Source organism: Eretmochelys imbricata, chromosome 11 (genome assembly GCF_965152235.1).
Source record: "Eretmochelys imbricata isolate rEreImb1 chromosome 11, rEreImb1.hap1, whole genome shotgun sequence".
In the NCBI taxonomy this organism is placed as follows: domain Eukaryota; kingdom Metazoa; phylum Chordata; order Testudines; family Cheloniidae; genus Eretmochelys; species Eretmochelys imbricata.
Genome location: NC_135582.1, coordinates 36,598,477 through 36,613,783, shown reverse-complemented (window position 1 = coordinate 36,613,783; position 15,307 = coordinate 36,598,477). Strand labels below are relative to the sequence as shown.

General features: G+C 39.3%; 1 protein-coding gene across 1 annotated transcript in view; it reads right to left on the bottom strand.

Moving 5' to 3' along the window:
• Positions 1-272: 272 nt before the first annotated feature.
• Positions 273-15,307, bottom strand: part of CSRNP3 (cysteine and serine rich nuclear protein 3) — a 40,624-nt gene continuing 25,589 nt past the window's right edge. Inside the window, exons 3-4 of the mRNA XM_077830111.1 lie at positions 2,277-2,573; positions 273-1,319 (exon numbers count right to left, since the gene is read on the bottom strand). Of these exons, the coding sequence (XP_077686237.1) occupies positions 273-1,319; positions 2,277-2,573 (1,344 nt within the window). The remainder of the gene's footprint in view (positions 1,320-2,276; positions 2,574-15,307) is intronic.

Here is a 15,307-nt window from a genome sequence, read left to right as displayed (position 1 = left end):
TTTGACAGGTAGGCTACTTTGAAATATGTATATATTTTTAATTTATACATTTTCTATCAAAAGACAGTTTGATTTCCGTTTTTAATCTTTACACGAACTGTTTTTGTGCAATGCCACAGCCATGTAGCTTGAAAGAAAAAAAACAAAATGTGTCTGGAATATTAACCATAGTCCAAGTTTTCTTAGTCCACAGCTTAAAAAATTATGATTCTAGGAAATCCAATTGGAGTGCATTTAAATAAATGGATTCAGTCCTAGAATATCTTAATAAATTAAACAGGGACTGTTTCCACTACAGATGATTTGATACACTCTTCATGCAGTCTGCTCTTTTCTGAAAGGCTTATAGAATTCTCAGCAGCTTGCTCTGGTATGTGACTGTCACCATTTAAAGCTGAAACAAATCCATCTTGAGAGTTACTTTTCAAGTATGAGTGAAATTCCACATGAGGGTGGCTTGGCCTATGTTCAGTGTATAAACTATTACATGGAACACTGTTATCACTTTCTGAAGAGGAGCAGCAGACTATCACAGAGGGGTTTGCAGAAGGGTAATGAGAGCTGCTGTAACTTTCCTCTGATTGCCGTGTGTAGTCAACAAACTGCTCTGAAGTCATATTGTAAGGCACCAGAGAAAGACTACCATTTTTAACAGTGTCCCTTTCTGAATAGGTCTCAGTGATCTGGTTATTACTGCCAGGGGCATGGTTCTCTATTTGGTAATACAGAGTTGTAGAGTTAGTGTAGTATGAAGCATTTTTAGAGTGGCTTTCACGTACTGCAGTGCCATCAGAATAGCAAAGGACAGAAGGAAGAGGCACTACATCGGCATGGGATCCCATGCCTTCCACAAAATCATCTGCTTTTTCTTCCTCCTCCTCCTCCTCCTCCTCCTCTTCATCATCATCATCATCATCAGATTCACTGGGTGCTAAACTTTGTGTACTAGAATCTGTAACTCCACTACAAAAGCTACTTCCATCTTCTTCCTCCTCTTCCTCTTCCCCAGGACAATCCAAATCTTCAGCAGACTGCAGGTGCATCACTGCAGCCTGAGAGTCAGTTTCAATCTCAAAATTCTCTGCAAGTGAATATTCTACTGGGTGGGGTGCTGTACTCAGAGAACTAGTGTGAGCACTTACCTCACTGTGGCAACCATTTAGTGCAGGAAACTGCTGCTCTGTATTTTTCTCCAATTCAAGCTTCATTATTGTATGCAAAAAGTGAGTCCGTACACGGATGGGGTTAAATTCAATTCTACCTGCTGTATTGCTGCACCCTTCTTTAGTGCAACCACATGGAAAAGACATACGATCCACCTTTTAAAAAGAGAATACAGGTTAACCATATGTACAATAAAATCAACGATGCAACAGACACTAGAGAGAGACTAGATGAATAAAATAACAAAATGAGATTCATTTGGGGAAAGTGCACAGTACAATATATACGGAAAAATAACCAAAAAGCACAGATATTCACTGAGAGGGAGAACCCTGGAAAGCAATAATATCATAAAAAAACAGAATGTTAGACATGGATTTACAATGCAGTGTAGCAGGAAAAAAAGACAATACAGTTTTAGGTTTGATACATCACAATGTGGATCAAGGGATAAATGATTTATCTTTCTATGGCTCTGCTATAACCACACCTGAAATACTGTGTTCATTCCTGGGGCCCTCATTACCAGAAAGAAGCTGATAAACTGAATGGAAATCAGATGAAAAAAAACCAAAATGATTACTGATTAGGAGGAAATGGCTTGTGAAGAAAGGTGTGTGTTTTTTTGAATGAAATATAGACAGCTTGACAAAACAATAACTAAGGGGAGAAATGACCACAGAAGTTAGAAACAGAAACTGGGACAAAAGGAGTTTGGATTTTAATATTTGATTCAAAACTGTTTGTGATTATAAAGTAGGAAACATACAAATGAAATAACTGCAGAGTTATACTCAGGGGAAAAGATGTACAGTATTTCTAAAATAAAAATTAATCTCATGAAATCAGCAGTCATATAAGTTAGTCACTCCTCTGTAGAATGTTTGTTTAAAGGCCCATAGAAGAATATGAGGAGCTGAGCATTTGTATTCACAGGGAAAAATGCCAGTTACTGCATGTCTTCAAACTAATCACAATAAAAACCATAAATTACGTTTTATTGGTTTTGAGACCCATAAATTTCAGCACTTAGTAATTCATTACCCATAATACCTCTGTTGTGGATTGTTTATGCCCTGCTAGTAAGGAGTGTCTGTAATATAGATCTTTACCTGGCATTTTATGCCTGCAAGGCTGCAAGTACAAGTTTCTGGATCACAGAACACTCGGCAGTCACAGCCACAATCCTCCCTGGATAGGCGGATAGCCCGTAGCTCATGTTTTTCTTCCACATCGATCTTTTTCACTCCAGAGGCTCGTAGCAGTGCCCTACGTTTTTTTGTTGGTAGGGGTTGTAGAAAGAAGTATTCATCTACTTCTGTGTTGTCTAAATCAATATCATCATCAGAAATGTCATCCAGCGTCAGAGTATCAGCCTCTTCCGATTCCACTGTACCATTCTTTGTCATCTGTGATACAGAGCAGTTGACACAGTATTAAGACTATACACTTCCTGAAACGAAAACTTTTAGTGAGAACATACTCGTTATAATTTATTTTTTTGCATGTGAATTATAAGAACACTAAGAATATAGAGTGTTATACATGGTTCCGTAAAACTGATATTCAGTGAGTCAAGGATTCTTAACAGTTTTCTTCTGAAGAGACTAATTTCAGATGTCATTCCTTTCAGAATAGTCATGGAAATAAAAATAAATAATTGAGAATTCAGATTTTCACCAATAGTTGCAGAATACGGAAGAAAAAACATTAATAATATTATCTCCCATATTGCTAGGAGTTGATATTTTAAAATTATTCATCAGTGCTTCCTGGTGACAGCAAAGTGCTGGACAAGGATTAACTAAAACCAACAGGAAACATTAGTGTTAGGATCAATATGCCCTTTTGTGTATAGACAATACAATCATGGCTGAAATCATGACAGCTATTCACAAACTAAACTGTCTTTGCAGGAGTAATAATTACTCCATCAGTGGAGAAAAAATGGAGAAACACACCAGAAGAAAAATACTACTATGCACTGTGTTGTTGTCATTTGAGACACAAGTACCCAAGGAAAACATTACCAGAGTTAGAATTTGGATGCAAAGTATGTGTGTGACATTCTATACCTTGGGGAAGCGTCCTGTAACCCCCATATTCCTCATTTTTATATAACCGTGATCTTACATATAAAGCATGCCTTGTAAGGTATCAGGGGAAAGGTTATGACCAGCTGAAAGTCATTTCTCTCTCCATATATATGTATCATTAATGCATATGAAGTTATGAGAATTGTGTTGTATGGCTGTCACTAAAACATGCTGTATGTTGGGGAATCAGCCAGATATTAGCTCCCCAGAGGCAACAGCAAGGAAAGAAACCAACACCCAGGCAGGGTATCAAACAACCTATCAACAACCATTGTCCAGCAAGGGAGTTACAATGCAATGACTCACCTGCATGAGGCCACCCCAGGGCAATTGCTCAACCTTGCCTGGAGACTCAGCAATGCACCCAGACATGCCTGGACTTGTGTTTTCCAAGCACATTGACTGAGAGTATAAAACAGACACAAAGGCCATATGCTGGGCCCTTGTCCTGCCCCCACCTACGCTACAAGCAATTTAGGGCTTGTCTACACTTAAATTTTATAGCGCTGTAACTTGCTGGCTCAGGGGTGTGAAAAATCACCCCTCTGAGCGCAGCAAGTCTGAGCGCTTTAAAGAGCTAGTGTAGACAGGCCCCGAGCACTGGGAGCCATGCTCCCAGCACTCGGAGCTAACCCCCTCGTGGAGGTGGATTACCAGGAGCACTGGGAGACCTCACACTTCAAAGCGCTGCTGCGGGAATGTTCCCGTGACAGCGCTTTGAAGTTTCCAGTGTAGCCATATCCTAAGACACTGAGAAGACACAACTCCAACAGAGGAGATTGGCCCAGGTTTAAGGAACAAACCTGCATATTAAAGACTGCAATATCCAGTGGGGTGAGAAAAACTGCTTAATCTAGATCAGGGGTGGTAAAGTTTTTGGCCCGAGGGCCACATATGGGAATAGAAATTGTATTGTGGGCCATGAATGCTCACAAAATTGGGTTTGGGGTGTGGGCTCTGGTTGGGGGTGAGGTGTCTGGAGTGGGGCCAGAAATGAGTTCAGAGTGTGGGATGGGGCTCCAGGGTGGGGGCAGGGATGAGTTTGGGGTGTAGGAGGGTGCTCTGGGCTGGACCAAGGGGTTCAGAGGGGGATCAGGGCTGGGGCAGGGGGTTAGGGTGCAGGTTGCGAGGGAAAGCCCCAGACCCTGCTCCCCAGCGGGAGCTTGAGGGCCGGATTAAAATAATCTGTTTAATTGTTTATCTTTACCAGTGAGTTTGTATGAAGTTTGGGACAAATCTGCTCAGGTTTTGCAAAGGCTGGTGTATATCCACTTTCCATTGTTGATTCTATGATTCTCCGTCTGGGGGTGCGAGCTCTGGGAATGAGGGGTTTGAGGTGCAGGATGGTCTCTGGATTGGGATCAAGGGGTTTGGAGGGCGGGAGGGGGATCAGGGCTGGGGCAGGGGATTGGGGCATGGGGAGAGGCTCAGGGGTGCAGGCTCTGGATGGCGTTTACTTCAAGCGGCTCCTGGAAGCAGTGGCATGTCCTTTCTCTGGCTCCTATGCAGAGGTGCAGCCAGGTGGCTCTGCATACTGCCCCATCCTCAGGCACAGCCCCTGCGGCTCCCATTGGCTGTGGTTCCTGGCCAAAGGGTGCTGCAGGGGCGGTGCTTGGGGTGGGGGCAGTGTGCAGAGTGGAAGCCCTGGCTGCCCCTATGCATAGAAACTGGAGGGGGGAGCATATTGCTGCTTCCAGGAGCCGCATAGCACGGCCCCCAGCTGGAGTGCCAGAAGGGGGCCATGCCACTGCTTCTGGGAGCTGCGAGGGAAAGCCCCAGACCCTGCTCCCCAGCGGGAGTTTGAGGGCCGGATTAAAATAATTTGTTTAATTGTTATCTTTACCAGTGAGTTTGTATGAAGTTTGGGACAAATCTGCTCAGGTTTTGCAAAGGCTGTTGTATATCCACTTTCCATTGTTGAAGTGATGAACCAATTAATAAATTTGCACTGCCCATCTTGAGCAGTGCAAGGCAGTATATTCCTGAGGTACAGTGTTGGGAGCTGGGGGGGGGGTGATTTGGCTCTGGTGCCTTTCTCTGTGTGATTCATGAGTGGCTCTGGGTGTGGGGCTCCACATGCTGTTGCTCTGAGCGAGAACAGTGCCTGGAGGGGTTTGCTGCTGGTCACTAGCAAGACATTGTGAGAGACAGCCCAGCTGGAGAGAGTTAAGGGGGCACAGTTATTTCCACAGTTCCAGGCTGCACCTTGGGGGGATCCCGTCACAAAGTTGAATCAGAGAAAGGTCAAAGCATATAGTACTGTGCTTTACATTTAGGAACACAAAGATTGCTGTATAGGAATCCAGGGATTACTGTACTAGATCAGACCAGAGGTCCACCTAATCCAGTATGCTGCCTCTAGCAGTAGCCACTACCAGATAATTTAGAAGAAGGTGCAAGAATCCTGAAATATACAGATGTGCAGTGATCAGCTCCTGTCATTTGGTCCTGATCTATAATAGTTAGAAATTGGTTAAATTCTGAAGCATGAGATTTAAAATCCCTTCCAAAAAATTTATCATCATTAATTATAACAGTTCTGGATAGTCTTACTAACCATATAAATGTCCAATCCCTTTTTGAATCTTGTTAAGAACTAAGCCTCAATGACTTCCTGTGGCAGTGAGTTCCACAATCTAATTACACTTTGTGTGAAAAAGCATTTAATCAATTTTGAATTTGCCATCTTTTAATTTCATTGTATGCTCTTTTGTTTATATGAAACAGGAAGGACAGAATTTCCTGATCTTCCTTCTCATTACCATTCATTATTTTATATACTTTATCAAGTCCCATTTTATTTGTCTCCTTTCTAAAACAAACAATCCCAATCTTTTCAATCTTTCTCAATAATTTTTGCTGCCCTTCTCAGAGCCCCCTCTAATTCTACAATATCCTTTTTGAGAGGGGATGACAAGTACTGCACACAATATTCTAGATCTGGATATACTATGGATTTATATAATGGCATTATATTTTCCATATTATTCACCATCCCATTCCTTACGCATCCCAACTTCTTGTTTCCTCTTTTGACTGCAACTGCACATTAAGCAGAGGTTTTCATTGAGCTGTCTACAGTGACAGCCAGGTCCCTTTCCTGAGCTGATACAGTTAATTTAAAACATTACTAGGAGTACAAGTAGTTTCAAAATTCATTGTTGCTACCAAGCTGCCCATTGACCGAGACTATTTAGGTCTCCCTGATTTAAATTCCTCACAGTACTCTCTGGTCTTGACTAGCCTAATTAAACCTTGTGTCTTCTGCAAATTTTGTTATGTCACCACTCATCCCCTTTTGAGATTATTAATGACTATATTAAACAACACAAGACTACTCAGAACCTCAAGGCTTCCTGCTGGTAACCTTTTACCATAATGAAATTTAACTATTTAAACCTACTTTGTTTTCTGTCTCCTAGGTAGTTTTGATCCATGTTAATACTTTGCCTCTCATCCTGTGATTACTTAACCTTTTTAGTAGCCTCTTCTGCGCAAACTTGTCAAAGCCCCCCTGGAAACCTAAAGAAACTATGTCAAACAGCTCTTCTTTGTCAAAGAACTATAAGAGATTGGTGAGAGACAAATTTTCCCTTGCAGAAACCGTGTTGGCTATACCCTCTCATATTGTATTACAAACTTCCATGTGCTTTGAACTTCTTGAGCTTGGCGATCCGTTACCAATTTTCCCTCCCCAAAGTTCATGCCCCTCTCTGCAAACAACAAACAAACAAACTTGTATTAATGTTTTCATAATGTTTTCTTCCTCTTGCTACAACAGGGTGCTAAGTGTTAGGTTCTGGCTGTATGTGTTTTTCAGGGCTGGACTGGCAGATGATGGAGGACATGGAAGTAATCTTTTGACTGAGCAATTTGCAGAAGGAAAGATAAAGTGACAGTAGTGGAGTCCAGGAGTATCTTTGGCCACAGATACCTTGAAGTCCTTGCTTAGGCAAAGATACCATTCACTTCAGTGATAGTTTTCCATTAGTAAAGGCTGAGTAAGAACTTCAGTGTTTGGCCTTTTGAGAATACCTGCCCTTTGGATGCAATTGTATACATTCAAGGACAATGGTGTAAGGTTCAGGGATAAATATATTAAATTTCTATTCTTTTCTGAATTATATATGCCTCTGAGAACTCAGTTATACAAAGACTCGAGAAACCATGCTATATCCTTTCGGATGGAAAAGTATTGTTAAGAACCTCAAGAGTTCTTGATGATATTCTGTTACTTTCTAATGTATCTTCTTCCTCTCATTAATACATCATTTTAGAATAAGAGATCTGGCAGGACTTAACACAAGCATCCAAATGTCGCCTTTTCATATACTAGCACTCATAGTCTTAAATTTATAACACCCCAACCCAGCAACACCAACACATTTGAGTAAGTGCGCCTCAAGTGAGAGCATTGAGCCAGATTCGCTATTCCAGCCAAGCTGCCTAGGTGAACGACTGGGATTGTAAGGGAAAAGGTGGATTTAATTCACCTTAACATTCCCAGGATCCAAGGACCAGCGCAGTACTTTAGACTGCTCTAACATATGGCTGGCTTCCCAGTTTGAAGGTAGGGTTGGACTAATTTCCCTGTCTATGATGGAGCTCACTGCTTAGTTATCACTACCAGAGAGTACATTTCTGGGGCTCATAAAAATACTTCTGAAGAGAAAACTATTTGACTTGAGAGTGGACCAAATGGCAAGTATTTAAAAACATTTCCCCAAGGAGGGCACATCTGGATCCCACAAATTGTACATTCCTTCCAATTTCAAGCTAAACAAATTGAACACTGTGGTATACTACTGAGATATTCAATATATTTTTACAAACAAAGCATAAACATTTCCAGCAAGTGCAGTAATATAAATGTGTTTTGTCAAGTGAGGCTTCCTTTGCTATTGTTATCAAAAAACATTTTGTTAAGTGGAAAACCAAATGCATATATTCCCAGTCTTTATCTTTCCTAAGCACAATGATTTCAATGAAGGTGTGTTGATTTACACTCGCAGAAGATCAGGGCCCATACCTATGAATTTGTGACTTCTGTAGGTTTAATTACTCACTTAATGTCACATTTACACACTGCTGTATTTTTCAAATAAAAAACAGTGAATGTAAAGGAAACAACTTTGATCACACATTCACCAATACAGCACCTTTTGTTTGGATTTATTATTTCAGATCTCCGATGTCACAATTTGAGGCATCAATAAACAAACTCAGGGCCAAATCCTGAGGTTCCCATTCCAATTTTACTCAGACTAAATCTCAAACCTTGTCCATGTTAGCTTATTCTGTACTCCCACGGGAGCATGCTTGAGTAAGGATTGAGTAAAATCAGTGTAAGGACCTCAAGATCTGGTACCCAGTGAGTTTATCTGAATATTTTCCTATCCATAAGGAAATATATATTCAAATACATGCCCTGCACTTTCATTATAACAACAGATATTCTTCATCCTTTTTTGCTATCACTTTTGAATTTTTGTTGAACACTTAAATTCACAGTCAGTGCATGTGCTTCCAATTCTGTTATGGTTTTTTATGTTTATATATGGTAATATTACCATTGTTGCTGAGATACTCCCCCTTCTCAACTACTTAATCCTGACATCGCTGTTACTCTCTTTCTTTTACATACTGTATAAGGAAGAAGTCCTGTATCATATCCATATAACTACTGCTGCATTTATTTACTATATGCTCTGCTTTGTCTTAGGTACCTTAAGTCTCCCACTTTTGTTAACAGTTTGCCTTTTGCACAACCTTCTGGATTATAGCTGTCATTTCATGCCATTGTTCAAATGGTCTAGAGAGTGAATTCCTATCAAAAGTTTACTGTCTTTGTGGCCTCCAATCTTGAGTAGTAACAATAATAGATGTTAAAGATAGAAAAGACCTGACAGATCATTCATCCATTTCCTTGCAAACTCAAGATTAAAGCAACTCCCTGCCCCAATCAAGGAGCTGACTCCTGATGCCTGACTGGCAGGTGGGCATACTTACTAATATACTAACAAGAAGATATTTCCTTAGTGTACAGTAGTATGTCCTCTGTTAATATTTCATCACTATCTGTGCTTCTTACAAAGTTAGAGTGCTATTTCTAGAACTTCCCTTACGACACACTATTTCTTCCTCTTTCCAATGTATTTTGACTTTTATAAACAAATTGCAACCTTCAGAGTTTAATCCCCAGTGATTTTCATTTCAGCTGCCGTGTTTGTTATTTCCATAATATTCAAATCTTTTATGCTCAGATATTTCCAGTTCTCTTTTTCACAGTTATATATAGGCATCTTTAAAACTTCTCTTGAAAAACCTTCATATTCTTCTTCTTTTCTGTTTCCCTAGATGTCTGCCCTTTCCGCACTAGCTAGCAAAAGATAAAACTTCCCTTGTGAACTATGCTTTAATACATTTTTTGCTAGAGAGGTGCGAGCACGTTTTCTCTGCCCAGCTATGGACCCATCTTTACTAGTCTTACTATACCTGCACATACAGAATTTTCTACATTAACACATTGCAGTTACTTTCCTTTCCCCCCTGAAACCACTTACCAAGCAGAGCATTGTTGCTCAGTTGCCTGTACGAAATTAAAATATAATTCTTGATCTAAAACTTAGTTCCTGCTCGTGGCAGCCAATTAAAAAGGCTATTAAAAGCAGTTTAATACAAATAATACAAGGAGAAATTTAATAAAGAAAGTTATGCTGGTGTAGGGAACATCACACATTTTTATATTACCTGAGGTGATAGAAATCTGTACTTTGTTCTGTTTGCCCCCAACCCGTTGTTAATTTTGTTAGCCACGACAAGCAGATATTAACTGTGTCCATTATATAAAATGCGGTGCTCTTCCTCTGCCTCTTCTGAGTCCAAAGATATGACAGTAGAAAAATAAGGCTTTTTATTCAGAAAGAGAAATATTTTCAAGCTGCTACCTAGACGTTTGTATCTGATAGAACAGTATATGTTTGGAGATGAATACAATAGAGTAGGAAATGATAAAATACAGAAATTCTCTGTGGGCCCCTGGATCTGAACATTCAGAGACTTTGGATCTGGAGGTGAATTTTGTAGGTTGGGTTCATGTTTAGTAAAAATAAAAATAAAATCTGTTTCTTTGCTGCAACACGTTAGCCACAAACATGTTCCTGTGTCATGTGGGGGATTTGAAGACATTTGTATCTTCGTATCTCTCCTCCCAGGTGAATGAATCTCTCTTATCTGGGTTAGTTTCTGGCAACTTTTGATTAGCACCCTCCAAAGACCAACAAAGAACTGATGATGATCCATGGTTTATTCAGTTATCAAATGCTAATCAGTTTCTTTCTAGCAAAAAAAGATAAATAATTCAATTAGCCAGTGACAGGTAAAAAGTTAAGTATATGGAAAAATTGCTGAAAAAGATTTTATTCCTGTTTAATTTTTCCTCTGCTTTCTCATCAGTCCTAAAACCACTGATTTGACTCTAATTAATTTAATACTGCTAAACATTCCCATATTACAATGGTGTCCAGACTTCTTCTCAGTTACAGGTGGGAAAACATCTTAAATTAGGCCCAAGATCACATGCAGTGGCAATGCCATGATTTAAACCCAGTCTCCTGATCCCAGTCCTGTGCTCATCCCATTAGATTATGCTCATACCAGTTTGATTTCTCTCTTTGAGTTGTAACCTGTTGCCTCCATGCCAATATTTTCATAGTTTTCATATGCTCAGAATGCTTGCAAGTGAAATTGAAGTTGAACTAGGTGATTGGTAACCGGCACATGCTCCTAACAGGATTGTGTTTTTGTCAACAAAAAAGTCAGAATCTGCAACATGTGGATCATAGCCTTTATAATATAATCCCATGTCTGACATACGAAAGTCAGTTCTATACCTCAGGCAAGGTAGTGACTTCTTACTTACAGTCAAGTCTTTCAACTGCTAATAATCAAGGTTCATAGTCAAATTTATTATCATCTTTTCTTTTGCGTGGTGACAGCAACTCTGAATTAGTTGGCACAGAATAACCACAGAATAAAAAGTGACACACTTTCTCCCAGTTACTGTAGACCACTTCCTAAATAAGCAATTTATCAGCTAAATACAAAGGGGAGCTGAAGACTATTAACTGTCACAAAATACATTTTCATGAAAGAATTTAGAGGAACATTAAATCCTCTTGTGAATGTCACAATATTGCTAATTTGAGTAAAACAGGTATAGGGAGAAATAACAGTCTATATTTTAAAGCTATCAGAGTGAAATTCATGGCAGTGCAAAGGATCAAACAAGGGCTGATGCACACTTAAGGCCTTGGTGTGAAATTCACTTCGCCTCTATAAAACCTGAAAAATTGAACTTTATGCCACACTCCTCTCTGTCCCCTTAGCTGAAAACTTCTCTTCACAAGGGAAGTAGGTGAAGGAAACTTAGTTTCTGCATCAGGTTTCACCAGAGTGCAAACAGGGCAAAATAATAATGCAGGTGAATTTCTTTTCTTTTGATTCTGGCTGCTAGAACTAATGGCATCTATTTGCACAGTACACTCAAAGTGAGGGGGAATGGCTGAAAAATAGGGACACTCATAATCAAAGGAATCTAACAGACCTTCCTAAAATCACAGGAGTTGTCCATAACTGGGCTTACTGGAGAAGTATATATATCCTTGAGTTTAAGGGTTAATGAAAATTTCTAGAGATGCAGAGCTGCAATGCTGAAATCCAAATACTAAAAATATTAAATCAGTTCACCCATTACTGACATTTCCAAGACAGATTTGAATGAACTGAGCCCTTTCAAACCTGTCTATTGTAGTTACTATGCAGCTAATAGCTCTCCTAGTAAAGTGCTAAAACACGTATCTCCACAAGCTAAAGGTAAATGCACCATATTCATACCATTTTGTCTTTTTTTATCCATTTTACCTAGTTTATATAGCAGTTACAAAATAGCATAGAGATCTTCCCTACAGATATTCAGAGACCAGAAAATTGCACTTGAACATATACTATTCCTTGTCAGCTATTCTTTAAGTACATTCTCTGATGTCTGTTAGACACTCATAAAAAGATGGAGAAGGCCTGGAATAATGGTTTTACCTTTTTTTTTTTTTAAGGGGGAAAAGGGCTGCTAGAATAATTCTATTCCTATACTATGGTAGAGTAGACAACTAAGTTCTGTTCTAGTGGTTTTGCTTTGGATTCTCTTGTTTTCAGGAGGTACACCTCTGCAATGTGTAAAGCAAAGTCTAGCTTGGTGCAAGGTAGATGTGCTGACACATGTTGGTTCCCAGATCTGTGAACTTTTATTTCACTCAGGTCATGCTGGTGAATTTATTAAGTTTACTAATGTTTCCTCAAATGACAATTTGTTAAAGTAAATCCTCCCATGTCCCTTTCTTGTAGGCAGGATGATTTTTATGCTCCAACTCAAAAATTAGAATTTTCACAAACCACTGCTGATCTGTTAACAATGCTGGAGTGCCGAACCTCCCCAGTGCTTAAATCGTTAAAATAATCTTTGTCTTTTTAAAAATTCTTCTTTGATTTTAATAATATGGGGAGCTAAATAAGAAACTACTATTCCCAGCAAGTAAAACAAAAAGAAAACAAAGTACCTAACATAGATAGTCACTCCTTATCAGACATTTTCATTTTGGAATGAAACCCACAATAAGTCACCTTTGCTACCGAGGAGTCCACATATTTAATGCAATGTAGAAATTAACAAACCAGGAGAACTGAAATAAAAACTACTACTTTATTTTGTAGAACTGATCAATGAAATTGTTTTTAATTATTCACTTTATTAATATAACTTCATAAGCAAACTTTTATGAATGAAACAACATTCATTCATAAAACCGGTTACCCCAATAACTGGCTAATTGAGTTTCACTTTCAATCCAATTGCTGCTTAAATCGCTGAAACTTACACTGTTTCAACATTGTAACTTCTGCTCACTGTTTGTCATTCATTAGACTTGTCTATATTTTAACTCAAACTCCATTTTAACTTGTCCCAACTCCATTTTAAAATGCTCACTCCGTTTTGTAAAAGCTTGCTGCAACCTTCATTTTTTCAAAACCCTGCTGTAATCCTATTAGTTTAGATGTGTGAATGAGGTATGGATGGACGATGAAATCAACCTCCAGCCCCAGCCTGTCCTGATGAAATAAAGTGTAAACACCCAACGGCTGAATGCAGACAATAGCCCTGACAAAGTAAGAGGAGTCCACCCTCAAAAGAAAAGAGCAAAAATACAATTGAAGAAACATCAAAGCCAGGTCCTAGGCTGAAAGTCATGTCTGCAATTGAAGGGTGATCAATCATACCAAACCCAGAGGCAGCGTGACACAGCAAGAACCTATAGACTCTGGATTCAAACTAAAGCCTACAAAAAGGATGAGTGAGATGGAAGACTTTGAAGGGTAACATTCTGCTGCCAACATGGAAGGGCATCGCTGCATGGCCAACAGAGACCCAGCTCTTCCTTGTGCCTGGCTTTCCTGGACAATTAGCTGCCACAAGCTACGAACCCAAGCTACATGCATCCGATGAAGTGAGCTGTAGCTCACAAAAGCTTATGCTCAAATAAATTTGTTAGTCTCTAAGGTGCCACTAGTACTCCTTTTCTTTTTGCGAATACAGACTAACACGGCTGCTACTCTGAAACCTGTCATTCAGGACTGGTAACTCTACAGCATCTGCAGAACCTGTGTGTGTGTGTATGAACAAACGTGTGAATGAACGTGAAACTGAATGAAATGTTATAGTTATAACTGACTGCCTACTATGGTTCTTTTTGTATTCACAATAAATGTGACATTTTGTCTTATCCCCTTTAATAAGATCCTGCTAGTTTTTATGTTATTGGTATAACACTTTCTTTTTTAACACACAGCTTTTACAGTAATTTTTAAAAAACTTTTCAAACAAAAGCTTTCCCTACTTCATTTTATGCAATGGCTTTCTGTGCAGTTGAATAGCAATTTACGTGTAACTCCTGGGCAGAACACCTCAAATCAAGATCATAATCACTGACATTATCACCTAAGAACCATAATGTTTTTCTTCTTTGTTTTCACTGAGACACAGCTCAAACGGCAAAACAGCTCTTCCATCTCCATAAACAGAAATCAACAAGGCCCAGCTGTCATAAGTAAACAAAACATCTTCAATGCTTCACAATGATTGCCTAAAAGGCTAGACAATAAAAGTTCCCTCAAAGTTCTAACATTGACTGTGACTGAATGGGACTCAATGACAACATTATTTCTCCTCCTCTTCCTCCTCACAACCACTTTTTGAAAAAAGGAAGCTGGCATGAATGAGTAATATTGGAGTAAAGTGTTCAACGTGGTGCTCATTAGCATCAATGGGAGTGGAGCTCCCATTATGAGTCCAATATACTAAGCTCAAAGCTCCTCTCATTGATAACAGTTTAACATCAGTAACTCCATTGACTTCAGTGATCTATACTGGTTTAAATGAGAAGAGAATCAGAACTACTATCTGGAATACACACTGTGATAGAAAGTGTTACCAACTCTCATGGTTTTACTGTAAATATCACAACATTTGTTATTTTCTTAAAGCCATGGTCCTGAATCAAACTGTTTATGGAAGAATCTCACCTTTCTAGTTCTCATGGTTGCAGAGAAAAGCTTGAAAACAAACCCAAACATACCCCAAAGGCTCAACAATCAGAAGGCAAATAAAAAGTACCAGTTTTAAAAAAATCTCATGATTTTTAAATCAGTCTCATGATTTTGGGGGCTTGACTCATGAGTTTTGAATGTGTGGGGATGACAATACAGAGTAAACCTACTACCCCAAAACAGATTCACAGTCACCACCAGCTGCTAAGAAATAGTGAGAGAAGAACCTTCCATCTGTAGGTGAGGCCCTTCCATTTGGCTGCAGGAATTAATCTAGCAGTTAGAGACTGGGAGGAGGGGGTGCATGGAATGGAAATCAAACTTCTGTTGCTACACCAGTATCTGGAAAGGGAATTTACCGGAATTTAAAATCCTGACTACAGGTCACT